General features: G+C 43.1%; 1 protein-coding gene across 1 annotated transcript in view; it reads right to left on the bottom strand.

Moving 5' to 3' along the window:
• Nucleotides 1-205: 205 nt before the first annotated feature.
• rbm46 (RNA binding motif protein 46) overlaps nucleotides 206-25,151 on the bottom strand; it is a gene marked incomplete at both ends in the record, with an annotated part of 59,411 nt that continues 34,465 nt past the window's right edge. Inside the window, 3 exons of the mRNA XM_079491326.1 lie at nucleotides 206-483; nucleotides 17,963-18,065; nucleotides 19,087-19,292. Of these exons, the coding sequence (XP_079347452.1) occupies nucleotides 206-483; nucleotides 17,963-18,065; nucleotides 19,087-19,292 (587 nt within the window). The remainder of the gene's footprint in view (nucleotides 484-17,962; nucleotides 18,066-19,086; nucleotides 19,293-25,151) is intronic.

Raw genomic sequence — 25,151 nt, forward strand, 5'->3', positions numbered from 1 at the left:
TGCGCATGCGTAGTTGTACCAGTGAAATGGGACATTCTGCATACCGTCTACTTTCGGGTACTTTAATTACATTTTGATAGCTACTACTTTTGTACTTTCACTCGAGTACATTTCGAATAGCAGACTTCATACTTTCACTTAGTCAAATAACCGGAGTACTTTTCCCCGCCACCACCACCGCTCATGCGCGCGCGTGGCTTACCGGTCAGTAGAAGGCAGACTGCGGAGGGAAGTTGCCGTGTCTCGGGGCAGCGGGAGGGAGATGAGGGGACTCCAGAGGAGGAGGGAGGAAAGGGACAGGGGAGAGGCAGGCGATGGGCCGCCGGGACCCCCCGAACATCAGCAGACCCGGACCACCACCACCACCACCACCACCGCCGCCGCCAGAGGAGCAGGAGGAGGAGGAGTTGACAGGTGTAGGTGGAGAGAGAGGACCAGGTGAACGCGCTGCACCGCCGCCGCCGCCGCCGAGAAAGGAACATTCTGGGGAAAACAGAGAGAGAGAGAGGATTATTATTATTATTATTCATAGCTGCAGTTTTTTTTCCCACAAAATTATTAATTACCTGTCACATACATCCTTGTATGACGCACAGAGATAAGCAGAATAACAAATTTCCATTTAAAAACAGAAATGCAAATTTCCGCTTATAATGACATGCCTAGGGACGGCAGTTTTCGAAAGTGGTTACGATTGTGTCTGTGGGTTTCATAAATATTTAACCCATTCTGGGCGGGAACCCCTTTTGGTGTTTTAAGCGTTACGTTAAACTTTAGCTATTGAAAAATAGCAGATCTACAAGCTCATAGCGCGCCACCGAGTGGCGCGCTATGAACTTGAAGGTCTGCTATTTTTGAAAAATCGTTAAAATGTGCCTCAAATCTTTCAGAAAATTGTCATGATTTAGAAAACTTTTTTTTTTAAATTTCGACGTCAGGCCTGAATGGGTTAAGAGCTTGGGAGTCGGGACTATATAATAACTGCATTGGGGCTGTAGTTATATTACACAAGTTTTCTTTCTTTTTTCTTTCTCTATTTCCGAAAAGTAACGGTTGTGAACAGCTGTGATACAGGGTGTCGGGTCGGCGACACAGTCATCAACCACTTGATGTATGCAGATGATTTGGTCATCCTATGCCCATACAGTGCTGGCCTTCAGCAGTTACTGAGGGTCTGTTCTCAATATGGCTCAGACTGTGACATTATTTATAATGCGAAGAAGAGTAACATCATGATTGTAAGAACCAAGGAAGACAGTAAACTGTCATTTCCAGTCTTTTTTCTGTCTGGCACAGCCCTTAACGTCTGTGATGAGGTCAAGTACTTATATTAGGCCACTATTTAACAAATGACCTATCTGATGATAGGGACATATACAGGCAACGTAGAATGCTATATGCACAAGCAAACATGATTGTTCGTAAGTTTAGTATGTGTTCAACTTCTGTGAAGTCCACACTATTTAAATCTTTTTGCACACCTATGTATACTGCCCACTTGTGGCGGCGCTACAAAAAGGGCAGTATGCAGAGACTCAATGTGGCTTATAATGATGCCATGAGACTGCTGCTTAAAGTGCCACGGTGCAGCAGTGCAAGCGAAATGTTTGTCAGCATCGGCGTACCCACCTGCTCAGCTGTGCTGAGGAACCTCATGTACAAATGTATGTGTAGGCTGTCTGATTCTGCCAACAGCATTATTGTTATTCTGACTAACCCTTTATTGAGTTCAGTCAGGTTTGTTTCTAAACTGTGGAACCATTGGCGTGTAAGCCTGTATAGTATGCACTTGTGATTTTATGTAGACAATGTCTGCCTTTTGTTTGTCTCTGTATCTGTATGTTTTGTTTTTTTATGTCACTCACTATGGACCTTGTGTCTTTAATAAAGTTTGATTGATTCAAGGTTCAAGCTTGTACTTCATTGTTACATCGTAGGTGTACACAAGAGTAAAACTTTATTTTGTTTGGCATTCCTGCAGACAATGCAGCAGCGTAGATAATAACAACAGCAACAAAAAGATGAGATCAACATTGTGCAAAAAAAAAAGAATGAAGCAAACAAAGAATAAAGAGTATATTCGTGTGTAGAGGTTGAGAAAAAGAAAATAGTCGTGATGAACACAGTGATGAATTGCATTGACCGCAGCATTGAACACAGCTTTGTGCCTACTGTTTTTAAATACCATAGTCTATTCCAGCATTTCAGAGCATGCGTATGTATATATTTTGTTCTATGACGATGAAATATCTCAAAGGAAAGACGAGAGTGAGCTACTTTCATCAGCGGGAAACGTGTGTCACCGACGATGTTCCGTGCTTTAGTTATTGGCAGTTGAATATAGCTTGTTTTCACCAGAAACACTGGCTAAACGTTGTGGACGTTCAAGGTTCAAGCTTGTACTTCATTGTTACATCGTAGGTGTACACAAGAGTAAAACTTCTTTTTGTTTGGCATTCCTTCGGACAATGCAGCAGCGTAGATAATAACAACAGCAACAAAAAAGATGAGATTGTGGCAGCGGTGGCCGAACGGATTGCGGAGCGGTCTTGATAACGGAAGGTCGCCAGTTTGAATCAGCGGTCCGACACGTTAAAATTACCACCGCTGAAGTGCCCTTGAGCAAGGCATTGAACCACTACGATGAAATGTTCTATGAGCAGGGCCTGGCTGGAAACAAGTTATTGAGCTTAGCCCAGATACCCTGGGTAAATATAGTAATCATTTCATTTCATTTCAGATCAACATTGTGCAAAAAAAGAATGAAGCAAACAAAGAATAAAGAGTATATTCGTGTGTAGAGGTTGAGAAAAAAAATTAGTCGGGAGTGCTGTCGCCTCACAGCTAGAAGGTCCTGGGTTCGATTCCCGCTGTGGGCGCTGGGGGCGTGTTCCCTCCTCCGCGTCATCAGTGCCCATACCCGAGGTGGGGTTGGCGAAAGGGCCTTTCTGTGTGGAGTTTGCATGTTCTCCCCGTGTCCCCTAGGGTAGGTACCCTCACACAAAAACATCCAGTAATCCTGGTCTCTAAACTACCTCCCCCTGGCCAGCCGGGGCACCTGATGGAGGGGAAAGGAACTGGTCGGAATAACGTATTCCTTCCACGCGCCCCTGTCAGGTGAAAAGAAGCAGATTGGACTCCTCATGCATAGAAGGAAGCATGAGGTCAGTCCGCTGCCCCCACAGGTTGGCAGAGAAAGTGTAGCGCCCAGGATTATATTAGACAATTGACACTGGGTGAAAAAATGGGTTGCAAAATCGTGGGATAAAAAAAGAAAAACTAAATAGAATAAATTGCCAGTTTCATGGTTAAAAAAAGAGTGTTACTGTAAATGTACGATTTACAATTAGAAAAAGATTCAGGCAATTAGCTAGCAATTCAGGCAATTTACTGCATTTGTGCCAAAGCCTGAATGTTTTCAGTAAACATATTTATGCGACAATTCCTATAGTCACGTCACGTTTCATGTCATATTTCTGGGGAGTTCAAATCTAAATGCAATGACAGCAACAACAACACCTGCAGTACGGCCAACGCAACGGCCGGACAACTGCCGCTGTGCCCGAGACCTTGAAGGCTGCAAAACAGAACCACTGATTGTTCAGACCCGACTTTACTCCAGCTTTGCTTTAACCCATTTAGACCTGAGGACGATTCTCCTGATTCTTCTCATGAGTTTACTGAAAAACCCATGTTTCTATATAAGTGGTTCTCAAACTATTTCATGTCAAGGAGCCCCAGAATTATCTGTATTTGGCCGCCGACCCCCCATCTGAAAATATGTTGTTCCAGGGACTCTCCCCCAGAAGCAAAGATTTGAGTTGAAAACGTTCGCTCTGAAAGAATATATGTTCAACGATATACTACATTTTCACGATTTAAAAAAAATAGCAGACCTACAAGCTCGTAGCGCGGCACTCGGTGCCGCGCTATGAGCTTGTAGATCTGCTATTTTTCAATAGCTAAAGTATAACGATGCTTAAAACACCAAAAGGGGTTCCCGCCCGAAATGGGTTAAATCCACATGATGCCCTTCACCACGGTCTGCAGACCAGAGACAACACCTAGCGAATCGCACAGGACGATATCACCCCCGAGAAGACGTGACCAATACACCTTCTGTAGCCGAATCAAATCTTTCCCTTTCTCTTCTTTTCTCTCTCTTGCCACCGTCCCAGCCTTACGAAGCCTGACGACTGGAGAGCCACGGCAAATTTGGACCGCCGGACATCTCACCTGCTGCATACAAAGGCGTTTCCATCGAACTGCAGAGACACTTTGACTTTTAACGCCATTGTTAGTTCTTTGATTTTCTATAATCGGTAGCTAATTAAGCACTTTCGTTTTTGCTTTGTTTCTTCAGAAGAGGTCAGAAACCTCTTATCTCCATAATTATGCTTTGTGTTTCTCTGGTAAATTAATTCCCTCCCTACTTGATAGCATTGAAAGTAGCAGATCTACAAGCTTGAGACGCGGCACAAAGCCACATGTTTTGAGCTTGTTGATCTGCTACTTTCCCCCCCAACACTGGGACAGGTCTTCATGAATCCTATTGGGCGGTCAGAATGTTACAGCAACATTTTGTCATATATTGCACCCGTCCCACCCGTCCCGTACACATGGCCAGATGTTCAATAGCACACACAGGAGAGGCTTATGTTTAACTGCTTCTCATCTTCATATTTTATGGACACTTTTCAAAGAAAACTGTTCCAGTGAGAGAGAGAGAGAGAGAGAGAGAGAGAGAGAGAGAGAGAGAGCACACTTGGGAAAAGCAAAATCTAAGAAAGCACGCGCACACACACACACACACGCACGCACACACACACACACACGCAGTTTCAGAATGCTTCGCTGGTCCGGCGCAGCCGTTTTAATTAGCAGAATATCAGAGACCTGGCAAGGGCTTTTTTTTTAGATACCAGAGAGAGAGGACTGGACTTCAAGGGAAGAGTGGTGGTCTGATTTGTAGACCCCCCCCCCTCCCCCCGGAGGGCATATACATACATCTGGACCATCTGGCCTGTGTTCTTTAATCATGTATAGTAGCTAGCTACAGTAGTAGTAGTAAAGCCCTCCCTGAACTTGCAGCTTCACTTTGTCAGTATGGGGTCTCTCTCTCTCTCTCTCTCTCTCTCTCTCTCTCTCTCTCTCTCTCTGCGTGCATGCGCGTGGCCTCTGTTTTTTAATCATGTATAGTAGCTAGCTACAGTAGTAGTAAAGCCCTCCATGAACTTGCAGCTTCACTTTGTCAGTATGGGGTCTCTCTCTCTCTCTCTCTCTCTCTCTCTCTGCGTGCATGCGCGTGGCCTCTGTTTTTTAATCATGTATAGTAGCTAGCTACAGTAGTAGTAAAGCCCTCCATGAAATTGCAGCTTCACTTTGTCCTTAGTCTGTCAGTATGGGCTCTCTCTTTCTCTCTTCTCTCTCTCTCTCTCTCTCTCTCTGCGTGCATGCGCGTGGCCAGGCCCGCATGAGCATCTAAAGGACTTTGTCGATTTTCAAATTCAAGATTCAAATCCACACAACACAAATGGCCCATGTTTGGGGGAGGGTGATAGTTGTCACTGCACATACTCCTTGGGCGGCATGCAGTGTTTTGGCATGCAGGAGTAGCAGAATGAAGTCTCTATGTCCTCCCGGTAGGGGCTCCTCAATGTCAGGAGACTCGGTAGGATACAACTAGCCATCTTAGGTGGTTCGGGCATCTGTTTACGATGCCTCTCGGGCGTCTCCCTAGGGAGGTCCTCGAGGCACGTCCCACTGGGAGGAGACCACGGGGCAGACCAAGGCACAGTTGGAGGAAACACATCGACTCACTGGCCTTGGAACGTCTCGGGATCCCCCAGGAGGAAGTCACTAATGTTGCTCTGGAGAGGGAAGTCTGGAGCTCTCTGGAGGAGCTGTTGCCCCCGCGACCCGACTACGGATAAGCGGTTGAAGATGGATGGATGGATGTTTTGTCAAATAACTCAAATAACTGCCTATTATGTTTAGTCATATGGTTTTATAGTTCTAAAGGAATTTGGAGCAATCATTTATGTTTCTATAGCCTATCTATCAACACACACCATGAAGTCTCGAATCCATACATGGAGGCCCAGACAGTCAAGGCCGTGATGGTTTCACTGAAGCCCTCAGGAGTCTTCTTTGACCCCTTCTTTGACCCTTCTTATCGTTGCTTGTCTGCATGAGTCAGGGCACATGTGTAAACATGTTCCATGGCTTTTGGCCAAACAAGGCATGAGTTGTGCCTGTTCAAAGTGCCTGTTATCGCTGCTATGCATGCAAACTTTCACATACAAACTTCTCTTCAGCTGGGAGCAACAGACAGTACTTAAACTTGGCTGCCGGGGGGCGGGGGGGGCACTGCGTGGGAAAAGGTCAGAATTCCGGTAGGGGCGAGACGAAGAAAACGGCCTCTCTCTCTCTCTCTCTCTCTCTCTCAGCCTGAAGTGTACACACTGCCAAGGTTATGAGCAGAGAAACCTTACGGGCACGGCACCTTCACGCGCCATAAGCCATTAAAACCGGGGAAAGCATCCGTGTCATTTTAGATTTTCTTTGGCTATTCAAGAATCGCGAATGATTTTTGAGCAGTGCTAACCCGCTCCAACATTTGAGACTGTGTGTGTTTGGGTATCTGTCTGTATCCGTTTTATTTATTTATGGTAGATGAACCTTATTTTGCCGTTGACTTGAATGGGGAAAATGCAATTCCCATTCGGGTCAATGGAAAGCATACTTTCTACTTTCATATTATTCCGCCCTCTCTGTAACGTCACGTGGGTCAATACAATACATCCACCATCACCATCAAACGCACCGCTCACTTCATACTGGGGTGTGATTTTTGAGGGGCGCTACTGTATGTCCAGCTTTTAGTGTGTGGAAAACAAACTTTGTCCTAACACAAACTCCACTCCAAATTCCATTGTCAATGAATGTACAATTTTGAGTGTAAACACAAACATTTGCATGACACAAACATTGAAGACGAAGGTGGGGAGGACGCAAATTCTGATTGGCCCGGAATGAAATGATGTATGATGATGAGAGCGCCCCTCACTTCACACGGGTGTTTTACTCGTGTGTGGGGGGTCCCTGGAACAACACATTTTGAGATGGGGTCGGCGGCCAAATACATATAATGTTGTCCTTGACATGGAAAAAGTTTGAGCACCACTGACACAGAAACATTTTCAGAAAATTGTAAGGATTTGTAGAATCGGCCTCAGGTCTTTAATGGGCTAACCGCTTAAATTATATAAGAACCCTACACACACAGCACCTCCAAGCGCCATAACCACATAAATGATATACGGCATACGTGAATAATATGTTGACTGGGGTCCCTCGGGTCTGGTGTGCTCTTTTTGAAGCTCTACGACGAATCCCGTTTCTGCAAGGCCACCACCACGCATAGCAACACCACGCATTCTGAGCTTGTGGCGCTCCAGAGTACGAACGCTAGGGTTCAAGTGGTTCACACATTAAGGCTGGTCACGGCCTGACAAGGTTGAGAACAACTTAATTATAGCACCAACACCTTCTAAGTAGTGCCCCGTCCCCATGAATTTAAATATCCACTCTAAAATCTAAAACGCCACGGGATGCTTTACCCGTTTCGGTCGGTTAAAATGCGACTCAGACAGTGATTAACCCATTTTGGGCGGGGACCCCTTTTGGTGTTTTAAAGCATTATATTATACTTTAGCTATTGAAAAATAGCAGATCTACAAGCTCATAGCGCGGCACTAACTTGTAGGTCTGCTATTTTTGAAAAATCGTGAAAATGTGCCTCAAATCTTTGAATATATATTACAGAGTGAACAGTGAGCTTCTGGGGAGGTCCCTGGAACAACATATTTTCAGATGGGGGCAGAGGCCAATTACATATAGTTTTTGGGGTCCTTGACATGAAATATTGAGCACCACTGATACAGAAACATAAGGTTTTTCAGAAAACTGTCAGGATTTTGAAGATTTGTTTTTAAATTTCGACGTCAGGCCTAAATTTGTTAACACAAAAATAAAGAATAAAAACTTTGGATTGTTGCTCGACTTAATTGAGGCTGCACGATGCCCAAGGGTGTGCAATGGCAGAACAGTAGGAACGCTCTCAGCACCTCTGTTGAATAATTTCCCACTGTAATGCATGGCTTGGAACCAGTTCAGCCAGTTAACACATTCTGGGCGGGAACCCCTTTTGGTGTTAAGCATTATGTTATACTTTAGCTATCGAAAAATAGCAGATCTACAAGCTCATAGCGCGGCACCGAGTGCCGCGCTACAAGCTTGTAGGTCTGCTATTTTTTAAAAATCGTGAAAATGTGGGCGCAAATCTTCGAATATTCTTTCAGAGCGAACATTTTTAACTCACATCTTTGCTTCTGGGAGGGTCCCTGGAACAACATGGGGGGGTCGGCGGCCAAATACAGATAATTCTGGGGGTCCTTGACATGAAATAGTTTGAGAAAGACTGACATAGAAACATGAGGTTTTCAGAAAACTGTCAGGATTTAGAAGGCATTTGTAGAATCGTCCTCAGGTCGAAATGGGTTAATAAGCGTTTATTTTTTTGCTACAGCCATGGTTGCAATGTGGGACATGGTGCGGGGTGTTAAGTTGCGCTCTCGGCGATGCTCTGAATTCTTTTTTACCGGGACGCTAAATGCCCAAAAGACAAGAGAGCGCTCCGGTGCCCTTGGAATGAATTTACAAACACAATGCCACCCATGAAATGAGAACTGACTGGGGGTGTTGAAGAAATCAGACGTGTTTATGCAAATTGGGGAAATTAAACTGCTGTTGCAATGTGAGCTCTGCGTGTTATGGAAATGGAATGGAAATTAAACAAGACAGAAAGAAAACAACTTCAAATCAAGTACAAAGTGTACCTAGTTTACAAAAACTTTTTTTGTAAGATTTTGACTTTTAAATCCAATTCAATCCATAACATTGAAGTCAGAGCTGAGCTGTGGAGTGTGGACCTCTTATTTGGCAGTAAAATACACTATCATTGCTGTTGGGCAGAAACCTCTTACCTCCAAATTTTAACTTTCTTTTTCTTTTCCGTAAATGAACGTCGTAATTGATCACACTACAGTGTGACACACAATCGTCAAAAGTAGCAGATCCACAAGCTCGAAATGTGGTGCCAAAGCAATGCATTTTGAGCTTGTAGATCTGCTACTTTTGCTATTTGTCAATGTTTGTTTTAAAAATGCCATTGACAATGAAGGGAAAATTTACGTCATCTTGTCCTTAACACAAACATTAAATGTCATTAACAATAAAGAGAATGTAATGTTTGTCTTTAGTTCAATGTTTGTTTTAACCCATTTAGGCCTGACGTCGAAATAAATAAAAAGTCTTCTGAAAGAATATAATTATATTCAAAGATTTGTGCCACATTTTCACGATTTTACAAAAATAGCAGACTTATAAGCTCGCTATAGAGCTGCGCAGTTCCGCCTCCTACCCTGGACCAGGAAATGAAACCCAATGCATTTTCCTCATAGACATTTCTTAAAGTATTTATTTAAAGACGCCGCGGACAAAGCCAACTCGAGTCGTGACAACTCATGACAACACAAACAATATTTTGGACCAAACAAATAATTAGAAAGAAGAAAAAAACAGCAGGTTACAACACTTTTTTTGTTGTTTTTCTTCTTTGTAATTATTTGTTTGGTCCAAAATATTGTTTGTGTTGTCATGAGTTGTCACGACTCGAGTTGGCTTTGTCCGCGGCGTAACCGTCTTTAAATAAATACTTTAAGAAATGTCTATGGGAAAAATGCATTGGGTTTCATTTCCTGGTCCAGGGTAGGAGGCGGGACTGCGACGCTCTATATCACCATATATTAGCGCCCCTCACTTCACACGGGTGTGATTTCTTTTATTTTATTTGAATCCTGTAAAGTAACATTAGAGGTTGAGGACACGCGTGTGACATTTCCACCCAACAGAGGCGATATGCATATACTCCCTCCTGTGGAAGCTGATCTTAACTGTATAATTCATACCCTACTTACAGTACAAAATGTTTATTCATTGCGTGCTCGTGGGTTTCATATGGATGGGGGGCTTCATTAAACTGTGCAGACCTGCCAACCTTGGGATATTGGGTCCCACTGCGAATGTGGGGGTCCCGCATGCCTTTTTTGGGGAAGGGGGGGATGTTATGTTAACCCATTTTGACCTGAGATCAGATTCTAAAAATGTCTTCTACATCCTGACAGTTTTCTGAAAAAGCTATGTTTCTATGTCGTTCTTCGATTTTTCAAAAATAGCAGACCTACAAGCTAAAAACCTAAAAAATCTTCTAAATCCTCAAGTTTTCTGAAATAAATATTTTCACGATTTTTCAAAAATAGCAGACGTATGCTTTAGCTTTTTCAATAGCTAAAGCATAACATAATGCTAACACCAAACGGGGTTCCCGCCCAAAATGGGTTAATAGAAAATGTCATACCAGAAATGTAGTACATTGCACTAATGGAGAAGTATTATACTATAGGCTACTGGCTCAGACCGAGTTAACATATAGTTGATCGATACAAATATAAATGTAAACGTAAATGTCAAACAAAGCACAAGTCTGTCCGTTCACTATGTGAATGGACATGCATCAATGATCCTGTTAAATAAAACCAGATTTCTGTGCACGATATCCATTTAATAATCTAACGATTGAATGCAATTCAATTACAATTGTCAACTTATTTAACTGCACATATAAAATTATCCAAAAGTATCCAATTTAGTCAGGGAATATTATCGGAATAATGTCAAATCTGGGAATACATTTCTTACCAAGAATGTTCTTCACCAATGTGTTTGTAAAGGTGTCTACTAACATATCCTGCATATGGGATATGTAATGCATATCATTGGTTTCTATTCAACCACCCTAGGGGCATTTTTGACAGCTGCTGAAAGTTGGGGTACCATCGACAACCAATTATGGCAAAATGTCATCATGCTTTAAGTAGCATGTGACGTGTCAAACTAGAGGGTTTTCATGATTCTGAATCCATTCCAAGCATTAGTTTTGCACGAAAAACACCCCTTGGGCTAAAAACAGCCATAGCCGAGATCAGCCCATTTGGCTACGGCCCAATGAGTGTTTCTTGTATTAACCCCTTTTGGTGCTTTACACATTATGTTATAATTTAGCTATTGAAAAATAGCAGATCTACAAGCTCATGGCGCGCTACGAGCTTGTAGGTCTGCTATTTTTGAAAAATCGTTAAAATGTGGCGCAAATCATTATATATTTCAGAGCGAACATTTTTAACTAAAATATTTGCTTCTGGGGGGGTCCCTGGAACTACATATTTTGAGATGGGGGGGTCCGTGGCCCAATAGAGATAATTCTAGAGGTCCTTGCCATGAAAAAGGTTGAGCACCAGTGACATAGAAACATAGGTTTTTCAGAAAAAATTTAGGATTTTCTTTTCTTTTAATCGACCTCAGTCCAAAATGGGTTAAGGAGTAGGATGACAACATTTCTACCGAAACGGGTCTTCGTCAGGTATTATACCTGACAAACCTTGTCATCCAACTACTCCTAATGAAACTACCTCTGGGAGCTGCTAAACAGCCTGTACGTATCTTATGTATCTTTATGTTCAGCACCTGTAGAATTTATTTTGGAGATGTGCGTACTTTCTTTTGGATTCTACTTACAAAAGGCTGCACGGAGCACATGCACGCGCACACGCACACACGCACGCACACACGCACACACACGCACACACAAAACATAAAGCTAGCGATATGAAGACCCGAGGCCGATTCAACAAAAGCTTCCTAAATCAGTTGTTCACACTGTGCTCACACACTTTCAAGATTTTTCAAAGAAATTCTAAAACAGCAGATGCATGTCACAGCAGCATGTCCTTGAGAAAGACTCTGAACCCCTTAAAGGACCACTTCACCACTTTTCAACCTATCTTCATATAATAGGTCCTCACTAAAAATCATGATAAAATGGCACCATTTTTTTCTACTCAGTCTGTGTCTCATAGGAGGGCTGTGGGCAGTTCAGAAACCCGTCCACCAGTGACATCATCGATGGGGAATCCAAGCTATTAGAAACTGCAGGCTTTCTAGTCCTGAAAAGTTGCAATGTGAAAATGGAAGCCATCGTTCTCACGATAATAAAAATCTAAACATTTTTGTAAAACAATATTGTTTAAAACAAAATCTGCCTAACGATGATGTCACTGGTGGACGGGTTTCTGAACTGCCCACAGTCCTCCTATGAGAAGCAGACTGAGTAGAAGAAAATGGTGCCATTTTATCATGATTATTAGTGAGGATTATATGAAGATGGGTTGAAAAGTGGTGAAGTGGTCCTTTAATTCAGTGGTTCCCAAACGTGTTCATGTCAAGGACCCCCACATTGACACTAATTAGCCCGCGGACCCCCATTTGAAGAGATATGCCAGGGACCCCCATAAGAGAAGAGTTTTACACCTCTAGCAGTATTCTCAACCCGTTAAATTTCAAGGACATGCATTAGTCTACGGACCACCATTTAATGGCATTTCTATCTCCGAGATTCATATTTCAAAATCAATGTTAATTTAACTCTGAGAGTGTACAAATGGATTCTTTCGAAAAGAAGAAGCACGCACAACTCCAACTGTCTCAAATCTCTTGGAACATTGTACCGGGTGCACAGTGTACAAATGGAACCAGGTCCATTTGGTTCCATTTGGGACGACCTTCAGGCTTCATACCGGTGCACACAATGGGGGAATAAGTCGTTCAGACCGCTTTGCTTGGCCCAGTGGATGATGAAAAAAACTCACTCATTGATTCACTCGTATACCAAAATCAAGTTTTATTGACCAAAAAAAGCTTCTCAGGTCAATTTTTTGAGTGGTGCAACCACTCCAAGGAACAGCTTTGTCCCTATGGGACTATGTTTAGAGTACCAATGTTTAGAGTACCAATAGGGGGTGCTGTTGCACCACTCGCTTCAGACTGGTCTGATTTTTTATATGCGATTAAAATGCTATTAATTCCGATTAATTAATTACAATGGCCTACTTAATTTACAAGAACTATACACAATTAAAGAATGTAAGAATTGATATTTTGACCATCTTTTGCTGTTATCTCTCCTATGGTACCACGTCAACACAGCACGGACAGAAGAGTTACGTTCTCATCAAATTGTGGTTTGTGGCTCAAATGCTGAATGAATACATAATGCACCTCGACATGAAAAAAGGTTGAAAAAAACCCACTGTGCAAATGAAGGACTGTACTGTGGCTTTTCATTCTAACCGAGGATCAATATTATGCTGCCAGAAGTACATAGATGCTGTCAGGAGCTCGCATTTTCCAGGCGACAAGTTGTAATTGCAAAGCTTTCGCTTTCACGCGTGCGAGAGTAAGAACTCAGAAACAATGTCATGAAGATACAGAAACTGTTGGCCCTGTATCTTGCGTGGGCACAGTGTGTGTGTGCGTGTGTGTGTGTGCGCGCGTGCGTGCGTGCGTGCGTGCGTGCCACATTGCAGTTTCATGAAGAGGAGACCTTTTGTTTCCTCTCCTCACACTACTGTAGTTATTCATTAATTATAAGATCATTTGATATTGTCTCAGGATCGCTCACTCACTGGCAGTCAGGGTGGGGTGTGAGTGAATCAATGTTCATGTCAACTTTGTCAAGGAACCCCCAAATTGATGTGAATTTGGCCGTGGACCCCCATCTGAAAAAGGTTTTGTGACAGGGAAGAACTAAATGAAAAAAGGTCGAGAATCACTTTTTTCACTATTGTGGGAGACTTGGTCAGAATGGTTTAACCCATATACTGCCTCCTGCTGGACGCAGAGCAAACCGCAGGCAGCCGAGCCTATTTCAATGCAGCACACACTGGACTGACATCCTGTCTGGAGAGTCCATCTTTAATGCTAAATAAATAGCGTCAATGCTAGCGAGCTAAAATGAAGCCATCCTTGCTCTAGAAAGCGCCAATGTTTCCATCTAAACCACCGGATAATCAGCAAAGACCTCCGAACATCGCGCATTTTATCCAAACCATGGAGAGCTCCGTAGATTTCGAGTTATTCAGCTTTTTAGTCAGCCTGTATAATGGGAGGTGGACGGCAGCGCGGTTGGGCAATCCGGTCTAGGATCACTAAAGAAGGAAAGGCCAAGCCAAAATAATAATAAAAAAAAGAAATCAGCGATACAGTTTGATATCAATAATAAAGCTTATCAGACGGAACGTTCCGCCAGGAGGAGTTAAACTGTTAAATGCTAATGTGATTCTGTTGGCCTTAAAACGGTGAATCTCTTGTTGCAGTGAATGCTTGTACTGTATGCTAAAGCACCATTGTTTATTCTTTGAATATGATTACTTCGTATGGATGGGGACCAGCAGGAATGTGATAAATTGGCAGGTTAACTGGGCTAGAAGACTCGCCAATGCACTTGGCCCTGTGGCAACTTGGCAGACAAGGGGCAGTATGCCCCTGCCGGTATAATATGTGAGTGTTTACTTTTTCGTACATGTCAATGAAGTTAGTATACTACAAGTAGAGAGATGCCCATGCCAGTGTGTGTGCGTGCTAGCGTGCGCACGCGAGTACAGTAGTGCATGTGTGAAGATACGTTACAGTTCCACTACTTAAGTGTGTCAGGCGGCGGTAAGTGAAGGACTGTACTGTGATTCTTACTGTGGCTGTCACGTCCTGTCCTAGGACGTACCACGCCTGGACCGCTGTCCCTACCTTTGCCCCTCTGTTGCCTCCCTTCCCCTGGCTGATTGTGAGACTGTGTCCACCTGTGCTTCTAAGCTGAAGAATTTGGTTAATGGAGGTATATTAGTGACTCTGTGTTATTGGTTAGGTTGCTCGATTATAACACTGTGTTTCCCAAGAGTGGGACTTTATGTTATATATGCCCTGGGAGGGTTTTCTGAGTTCAAATAAAAGTACTTGAGTGCAAGTCATTGTTGCCTGGGTTATTCTGCATACGGGTCCAAATACTGAGGTGTTCCTGACAGTGGCTTTTCATTCTAACCGAGGATCAATATATTATGCTGCCAGAAGTACATAGATGCTGTCAGGAGCTCGCATTTTCCAGGCGACAAGTTGTAATTGCAAAGCTTTTGCTTTCACGCGTACGAGTCAGAAACAATTTAAACATGTCATGAAGATACAGAAACTGTTGGCCCTGTATCTTGCGTGGGCACAGTTACTTGGACAGTATTATTTATTAATATTTTGCCAAACAAAAAAAGTTTGTGTGTGTGTGTGTGTGTGTGTGTGTGTGTGTGTGTGTGTGTGTGTGTGTGTGTGTGTGTGTGTGTGTGTGTGTGTGTGTGTGTGTGTGTGTGTGTGTCTATGTGTGTAACTATGAAGTTGGAAGCAATCAGACAGGTGGCGCTCTCCAAAGTTCAACACCTGTTCTCTAATGTCCACATTCAACAAAGCGTACTGTGTGAGATGAATGACAAAACAGTGAGCCTAGTGCGAAAATGGTTTGAACTCAACTCACACAGCACCCGCGACATCATTTTTCATCCACAGTGGGAGGGAGGGCTGGGAGTCCCAAATGTGGAATGGATCTATACCAGCATGAGGATTTCTCACCTCCTAAAAATGCTGAACAACGACGACAAGGATGTTAGGGAGCTGGCTCGATCCTCCCTGTTCCTGGACCTAAGGAGGCGTAAGGTCCCACTGGCCAGGGAGTTAGAGCCACACTTTCTTGGCTTCCGGAGGAAACCCAGCAGGAAACTGGACACCCGTTCCGCTGGCTTTGGGGTTTAGTCGGACTGGCCAGACCTAAATTACCTCTGTGTCCGCACTGGAGTGTCCCTGGAGTGGGTGCGGTCTGACTCAGAGACTGTGAGGGTCTCTGAGGACATTATAACTGACCCCCTCACCCAGGTCAGGGCAACGGTCACCTATGCTGGACACAGTCACCTGCTAACAGCTACGGGTGCCAGACGAGTCCTCATGGATGTACACCAACACCAACAACAACACTGGACTGGACTAAAACTCCAAGGGAAGCTTGCATGTCTTCCCTATGCTGATCACTCCGTCTCACACGCATTCATTAAGAACACTGCACTCAATGAGGACATTATCACATTCACAGTTAAAGGGGAATTCCACTCATTTTCAACATGAAAAAAATCATTAACATGGTGAAACACATCTTGATGTCATCATCAAGATGTGTTTCACCATGTTATGTGATTTTTTTCATACCTCCAGTTCTAGGAAACACAGAATGGGGGTACTTTTTTATTATTTCCACACAGCTCTAATGTATATTAATGACATAGTAAAATGTTGAAAATGAGTGGAATTCCCCTTTAAGGCCAGACTACAAGTCCTTTCCACCAGACTCAATCTTTCCATCTGGTTCCCCACCACTCAGGTCCCTCATTGCTTGCACCACACCACAGAACAGATCACTGAAACACTGTCACACATCTTGAATGGAAGCTATACATACAAAGGAATGTACATAGCACGCCATGATAGAATAGTGGAACTCATAGCAATTAAGGACATATTAAAATATCATGCATCTTCAGTGAGAATGTACAAACATTCCAGGGTCATCCTATCCATGTTCCAACTCTGTGATAACTCAGATACCTTTACATCTCTGACAGCTAATACACCAGATACTGTTGTGGTTGATGAAGAGTCCAGAGAAGTGTCTGTATTAGAGATGTATGACCGTGGTCATAAAGGCTTCCTCTAGGCCCTAGAGGAAGCCTTTATGACCAAGGTCATAAAATACCAACCACTTCTACCGTACATAACATCTCAGAGCTGGGCTATAGGTGCAGACCATTTGTCTTTATATTTGGCAGCCTATAGGGCATACGCACAGACTGGTTGTTAGAGGGTTCCAACAACTTGGGATGCCCAAAAAGGAGGCCAAAAGGCTGGCTAAGTATTGTGGTGTCATACTGTATACGGCGGAGACGCTGTTACTTACAATTACTGTTACTAATGCACCTATAATATTTGTGTCCTTGTATGCATATCCTTTGTGTGGACATAAATAAAGGGTTAAAATGTGTGTGTGTGTGTGTGTGTGTGTGTGTGTGTGTGTGTGTGTGTGTGTGTGTGTGTGTGTGTGTGTGTGTGTGTGTGTGTGTGTGTGTGTGTGTGTGTGTGTGTGTGTGTGTGGCGGGTACCATCCTAAAGTCGTCTCTTCGATGCTACTGAAAATTTCTGTCGAGCCGAAATCATTTCGGCACTACAGCGGTAAAATAGGAGTATGAATCGGCCCTTAGTCAGAATGGTTTCTCGTTAAATGCTAATGTGATTCTGTTGGCCTTAAAACGGTGAATCTCTTGTTGCACAGTGAGTGCTTGTACTGTATGCTAAAGCGAATTGTTTATTCTTTGAATATGATTATTTCGTATGGATGGGGAAGACTCGCCAATGCACTTGGCCTCGTGGCAACTTGGCAGACAAGGGGCAGTAAAAAACTTTTTCCGTACATGTCAATGAAGTTAGTATACTCCAAGTAGAGAGATGCCCATGCCAGTGTGTGTGTGTGTGTGTGTGTGTGTGTGTGTGTGTGTGTGTGTGTGTGTGTGTGTGTGTGTGTGTGTGCGCGCACGTGAGTACAGTAGTGCATGTGTGGAGATACAGTTCCACTACTTAAGTGTGTCACACGGCGGGAAGAGCTTTGTGTGAGAGCCCCAACGAATGGGGAAACAGTGGCATTGCACACAGGAGCTTGTGTGTGTGTGTGTGTGTGTGTGTGTGTGTGTGTGTGTGTGTGTGTGTGTGTGTGTGTGTGTGTGTGTGTGTGTGTGTGTGTGTGTGTGTGTGTTTGGCGTGTGTTTAAGTAGCATAGAATTGGCCACAAAAGGCAGGAAAGGTACACTTTGTGTTCCTTGCAGTGCGTGTGAATGAGTGAACGTGTGGGGTGTGCGTGTACAGTACGTACCGAGGCTCCAGAGTGCATTCTGAGCTGCCAGTTCCTTGGCATTTTCCACCAACGTGCACAGCTTGTCTGGCATGAAGCTGCTATTGATGGATGGGATACACACCTGCACGCACGCACGCACGCACGCACACGCACACACACACACACACACACACACACACACACACACACACACACACACACACACACACACGCAACTTTTATATAACATTGCTGTCAGGCATAAACCTCCTATCTCCATATTCTAACTTGTGTTTTTCGCCTCTGCTGTTGGCTTTAGCGACCAAGTCATGATTGACTGCCCCCTAAGCCGATGGTATACTCTGAAGCGCCGCCTAAGCCAATGGGAGTCTGCACCACTCGTGTAGCCAACCACGTAGTAGCGTGACCTAGTCATGATTGGCTGCCGGGTATTAGCGACCCAGAACAACAGCGGTTGTTATGAGCCAACTGGAGAGCAGGAACAAAACACAGTGATTGAACCTAGAACAGAACGTCGGAAACAACGGCCGCAAGGTTGGGACACAGAAACATACGCGTTAAAAAATAAATAATAATATGGGGGGGAAAAAAGGAAAAAAGGGGGACATATGCACAACAGAGAGCGCTTGTTTCACTTGGGAGTTAATGTTACGCGTGTCATTCTTGTTTGTAAATGAACTCCCTACTTGATCATGATCATACAAGGCTACAGTGTCACACAAAAGCACGGAAAGTAGCAGATCGACGAGCTTGAAATGTGGCGCAAGGTGTTGAGCTTGTAGATCTGCTACTTTCGCTGTTGAATTTGAATCCTGAGAAGTCAATGTGGTAGTTTGTTGTCTAACCTTGTCTATGAGTAGTAGTTCGTTGTCTAACCGTGTCTATGAGCAGTAGTTTGTTGTCTAACTGTGTCTATGAGTAGTAGTTCGTTGTCTAACCGTGTCTATGAGCAGTAGTTTGTTGTCTAACCTTGTATAAGCAATAGTTTGTTGTGTATATGAACGGTAGTTTACTGTCTAACCGTGTATGAGCACTAGTTTGTTGTCTGACCTGTATATGAGTAATAGTTGGTAGTCTTATCTTGTATATGAGCAGTAGTTTGCCGTCTAACCATGTATTACGTAGTCAGTTTATTGTCTCACCTTGTATATGAGACCCAGCTGGTTGTTGGGTCCTGGTGCAGAGTACAGGTGGTACTCGGGCAGCGGCCAGTGGCTCTTGTCGCAGTACAACTCCAGCAGGCTCACAGCGGTGGACAGCTGGCTGGGCCTCAGGCAGCAGAGGCTGGTGGAGGAGAGGGGCGTACCGGGCAGGCAGGGAAACAGAAAGTGCTCGCTGTCTGCCGCTCCTGCAAGAGAAGACGCATACACCATGGCAATAATGTCAGCCCTATAGGAAAAAGCTTTCGCACACCTAGAAATCAGGCGTATGCACAGGTGCGTAGACCAGTGGACATCAATGAAAGAAATTAAGATACACCCGCACACTGTATCTGCTCGGTACTTTTAATAAGGCAACGTCTCGGTCCCTCCGGACTCCTTCTTCCTGAAGAAGGTCCGGAGGGACCGAACCTTTGCCTTATTAAAAGAAAGAACTCTTGTACAAGGTTCAAGGTTTCTTTATTTTTGTCTCCCGAAGGAGACATTTGTCTGAATTCCACAAGTGTCAAGGACCCGCCCTGGGGTGGCTCCATATTCAATTGATCAAGACTCATTGAGGTTTCACAGCCTTGACGTAAAGCCTCGGCTACATGCCATGCAGCATACAGATACAGGGCGGGTCCTTGGGATCCAAGACAAATGTCTCCTTCGGGAGACAAAAATACAGAAACCGTGAACCTTGTACAAGAGTTTTTTTGTTTTAATAAGGCAAAGTTTCGGTCCCTCAGGACCTTCTTCTGGCACGTCCGGAGGGACCGAAAAGTTGCCTTATTAAAAGAAAAGAAAAAAACTCTCGTACCGAGCAGATACAGCGTGCGGGTGTATTTTCATTCCTTTCCAGAATGTCAGCCCGAAAAATCCTTATTCCATTTTGGGCGGGAACCCCTTTTGGTGTTTTAAACATTATGTTATAATTTAGCTATTGAAAAATAGCAGATCTACAAGCTCATAGCGCGCCACCGAGTGGCGCGCTACGAGCTTGTAGATCTGCTATTTTTGAAAAATCGTGAAAATATTTATTTCAGAAAACTGGAGGATTTAGAAGATTTTTTTGTGATTTTGAGGTCAAACCTAAATGGGCTATTCATTCAATATAAGCAGCTTTGGGAACCAACGGCTAATGACCCGGTGGCCCAAAGGCCAGGAGCCTATCTCCTTGTCTCCATGGTGTGAGGTAGCTTGAGGTAGCTAAGTACACCCCCCGGGAATTGAACCCACGACCTCCGAGTATCACTCTAATCACAAGGCAACTGAGCTGGTGTGTGTGTGTGTGTGTGTGTGTGTGTGTGTGTGTGTGTGTGTGTGTGTGTGTGTGTGTGTGTGTGTGTGTGTGTGTGTGTGTGTGTGTGTGTGTGTGTGTGTGTGTGTGTGTTTATGGCTAATAGTAGTACTCAAGAAAAAGTATCACTGTGGAGAAATACCCTTTTACAAGTAAAAGTCCGGTATTCAAACTTTACTTGATTGAAAGTACAAAAGTATTGGCATCAAAATATAGTTAAAGTACTAAAAGTAAAGGTACTCATTAGGCGGCATGTCCAATTTCACAAAATGTCTAATGTGTAAATGTATTTTAAAAAAATCCTTTGAAAGGCAACACGTTGTGAGCTTGTAGATCGGCTATTTTCAAATAACCGGAGTATAGAGGTCTGAAGTGGTTAATGTACTGTATGTTTTGTAATATGAATCAATATCTAGAAAGTAAATAGTAACTTAAGTTTTCAAATAATTGTAGTGGAGTAAAAGTGCCGTATTTTCCTCCGAGTAGAAGTAAAAGTATGCTATTGAAAACTGGAAATACTCAAGTAAAAATACCTCAAATGTCTACTTAAGTAAATGTACTTAGTTACACTCCACCACTGTGGACACTCTAATGACAAGGCCACTGAGCTGGTATATGTATGCGTATGGTAATATTCTTGTCCAACTGCCCTGCCTCCGTTTTCAGAATGATTTGGCCATTCCAGTGGAGTTCCAGTCGGTATTGTCACTAATGTACACACAACACACACACACACACACACACACACACACACACACACACACACACACAACACTGAATTAGAAATGAAGCTGAGTCAGTTATCAACCGCTGGACTTTACTGTAACCACCCTGTATCGTCTCTGCCAGGGCGGAACCTCTTATCTCCATATTCTGTTTGTGTTTTACTTTTTCTGTGTTTTCCGTAAATGAATGGCCTACTTGATCATACTACACAATAGCACCAAAAGCAGCATAGATCTGCAAGCTCAAAACGCGCAGCAAAGTGAGTCATTTTGAGCTTGTAGATCTGCTACTTTTGAATTTGAAGACATTTATTTAACACCAAAAAAAATTATATACATTATGACCCGGAAATTCATCATTGAGCGATAAATAACAATGGCCTATATAGTATTCACACTATTCATCTTGGTCGGAGGATTCTTTTTGCCAGCAAAGTGAACCTGCTTTTTGTTGGGATGCACACGCAGATCAGACACACCAACGGTCCGACATGCGGAAACAACGATCGGACATGCGGTTGAACATGCGCTGCTGCGTGCTTGTGGTCAGGTTAGGGTTTGAGGTAGGTTGTCGATCTAATGACGGTCGGACCAATAGTATGTCGGAACTAAAGCCTGTACCCTTTTTGTTAACTTTTGCACAACAGAAAAGTGAAGATAAATAGATATATACTTTATTAATCCCCGAGGGGAAATTGAAGCGTTGCGTTACAACAGCAACAGGTAGCAACTTCACGCAGCGCCAAAAAGCGATATTATTATCCTTTACTTACTGCTGCCTTCCCTGTCAACAAATAATTCGATCCTGCCTGTTGCGTGGTATAATCTTTCGAGTACTGCCATGATCCATACGGAGCAAATTCCATAAAGTGGTACTGTAAATCCGTGCTACTTTAACCCATTTAGGCCTGACGTCGAAATTAAAAATGATATGTAATATGCTGCCGAACCCCATCTGAAAATATGTTGTTCCAGGGACCCTCCAGAAGCAAAGATTTGAGTTAAAAACTGAAACTCATGTCATTCACACTGTGGCTATGGCTACATACAACCCCTCTCTTTTTTTTCTTCTTGCGGATCTGCACTGATCTCATAAATCACCCATATTGAAATAATCCTCAAGATGGAAATCCGTCCCAACGGCGGAGAACTTTAATCCCTGAGTAGCGTAGTAAGCCTTGCTGAGCCATGTGCTCCATAGGGTGCTCCTGTTTCTGTAGGCAACTGTGTCTCCAGCATTTAAGAAAGGTCTCGCTGGGATGAGAGAGGCTTGATTGATAGATTAAAAATGATATTTCCCAGTACAGTATGGGTACATTTCAAAGTCAATACAAAAACTGCTACTTTATAATAATAATAATATCTCAAACTAATATACAGTAGCGCTTTTCCCAACCCTAAGCCTTTCCAGGGGCCTTCGGACTGGCTGAAACAATGAGTGAATGTCCATTTACTGAAATCAGAGAGTCTACCATTACTGTGTGGCCATCCCTATTCAATCGTATGAATAGTGAGGAAAAGTAAGTAGGCGTGCAGCTTGAGAAGCGAGCTGCTCTAATTCAGCGACATCAATAGGCACCATTCAGTGTTGTTTTAGATGAGGAGGTCTCCCGCTTTGAAACAGCGTGCATTTATCCTAGTGGTTTTCAACCCTCAGCATAATGAAGGTCCATTACGTGTTCGCCATTTGATCCACGGACGGACCACCATTTGATGAGATTTAGCTTCTCAGACCCAAGACTTTGAATATGTTGTTGGATAAGATAATTCCATGCTGTATTGATGGGGCACCATAGAGACAACAGGCAAACGTTGATCAAAGTAACAATTATTCTACGTTCTCTAATTCTGTAGACATCTTGTAAATTAACTACCGTAGTAATGCAGATGTTAAACAAATAATTTAACTCTTGAGAGCGTAAAGAGAAACCAAATTGACCCGTAAGAGTCCATTTGGTTTCATTTTACGGGGTGCATACTTGGGGTGTTTAGACTAGTCATTGGTTAGACATAAGGTTGGTGAGGGGTGCGTTAAGAAGACCGGATTAAGGTTGGTGAGGGGTGCGTTAAAACGACCGGATTAATGTTGGTGAGGGGTGCGTTAGGATGACCGGATTAAGGTTGGTGAGGGGTGCGTTAAAACGACCGGATTAAGGTTGGTGAGGGGTGCGTTAAGGGTTGGGAGAGGGTTAAGGTTAGGTTTAGGTGTGCTGCCCTGTGGGAGGTTAGGGTTAGGGTGAGGGTTTGAGATAGGGACCACTGGTTGAAAACCACACTGATTTTACAATTAAGTATCCTACTGACTCAGCTGTTTGCCCAGCTATTGTTAGACAACCAAAACAAGCAATTCCAGCGCAGTCCCTCCGGGCCATGGGATATAAATAGTATTGTTTTTTTCTAAACATGGATTTAGTGTTGGTCTTTGTTTTCCACAATCCTTTTGGTTGTGGGCATGTTCATCGTTCCCACGCTTTTGAGTGAATCCTTTTCCAGTACATTTCCAGGATATTCAGTGTGACACACAGCTACTGTAGTGTGTATCGTTATAATTAGTCCCCACAGGAATCTGCGGAGAAGAAGTCTTGATTCTGCAGAGAACATTCCTAATTCCGCGGAGAACAAGCCTTGATGCCGCGGCTTAGTTAATATTCCGCTGTGATTAACTTATTGAACCTAAAAAGTTATGAAGCATTTTTTTTATTTTGTTTTAATAATCAAGTAAAATCGTTTATGAAATAGATACAATTAATTGTAATTATGGATGGGTCATAATAATCAAATATTCCAATAATAGTTTTTGCTGATAAAAATCTATTATTTATTATTATTATTATTATTATTATTATTATTATTATTATTAAAGGACCAAGCAGGCCTGAAAGGACTTTGTCCTTTATTGTTTGTCAGTTTTTTTCTTCTTCTCCTCCTTCCGCCAAAAATAGCAGTTCTGGCTGAACCGTGCAGTCGGTTTTCACAGAACTCGGGAATATGGTAGAGGGCCATGCCAAACTTTCCTCCGGAAGATTTGCTGTGCTTTAGTTATTTATTGGCAGTAGCACATGGGCTTGTTTTCACCAAAAACGCAATTTGGAAAATAAATCAGAGATAGAAGCATTTGTATGAATCCTTTAGCGTTGGAGTGGACGGGCTGGATTATTTTTGGATCACGTGATTTCAGAGTGTATTCTTCCCTGTAAGTCATGGCATCCTTTGGGCAGCGGTCTGACTCTGCATTTGCTTGTAAAGCTGCACTTTGGTTCACAGTAAGTGAAAACATACTCTGAACTTTGATCTACATTTCCTTCCTTTATTTGTACTATCTGTTTGTCTTAAGTCTGTGTTTTTATACTCTGAGCCAATTTCACTGTTTACATTCAGAAGCTCAGTTGGAACACTATCAGATTGTATTTCTGAATCTGAACAAAGAGACTAGGACTAATTGAAATCAATTGAGCTATCAATAACAGCTCACTTGATCTCTTAGCTCCTCCCTTCATTTTTGAAAAAGCTCTTCCAACCCTATATAGGGTGATCAGTTTCAGACACACTCTGGGCAGCGGTCTGACTCTGCATTTGCTTGTAAAGCTGCACTTTGGTTCACAGTAAGTGAAAACATACTCTGAACTTTGATCTACATTTCCTTCCTTTATTTGTACTATCTGTTTGTCTTAAGTCTGTGTTTTTATACTCTGAGCCAATTTCACTGTTTACATTCAGAAGCTCAGTTGGAACACTTATCAGATTGTATTTCTGAATCTGAACAAAGAGACTAGGACTAATTGAAATCAATTGAGCTATCAATAACAGCTCACTTGATCTCTTAGCTCCTCCCTTCATTTTTGAAAAAGCTCTTCCAACCCTATATAGGGTGATCAGTTTCAGACACACTCTGGGCAGCGGTCTGACTCTGCATTTGCTTGTAAAGCTGCACTTTGGTTCACAGTAAGTGAAAACATACTCTGAACTTTGATCTACATTTCCTTCCTTTATTTGTACTATCTGTTTGTCTTAAGTCTGTGTTTTTATACTCTGAGCCAATTTCA

This window comes from Electrona antarctica, assembly GCF_951216825.1.
Source record: "Electrona antarctica genome assembly, chromosome: 21".
Lineage (NCBI taxonomy): Eukaryota > Metazoa > Chordata > Actinopteri > Myctophiformes > Myctophidae > Electrona > Electrona antarctica.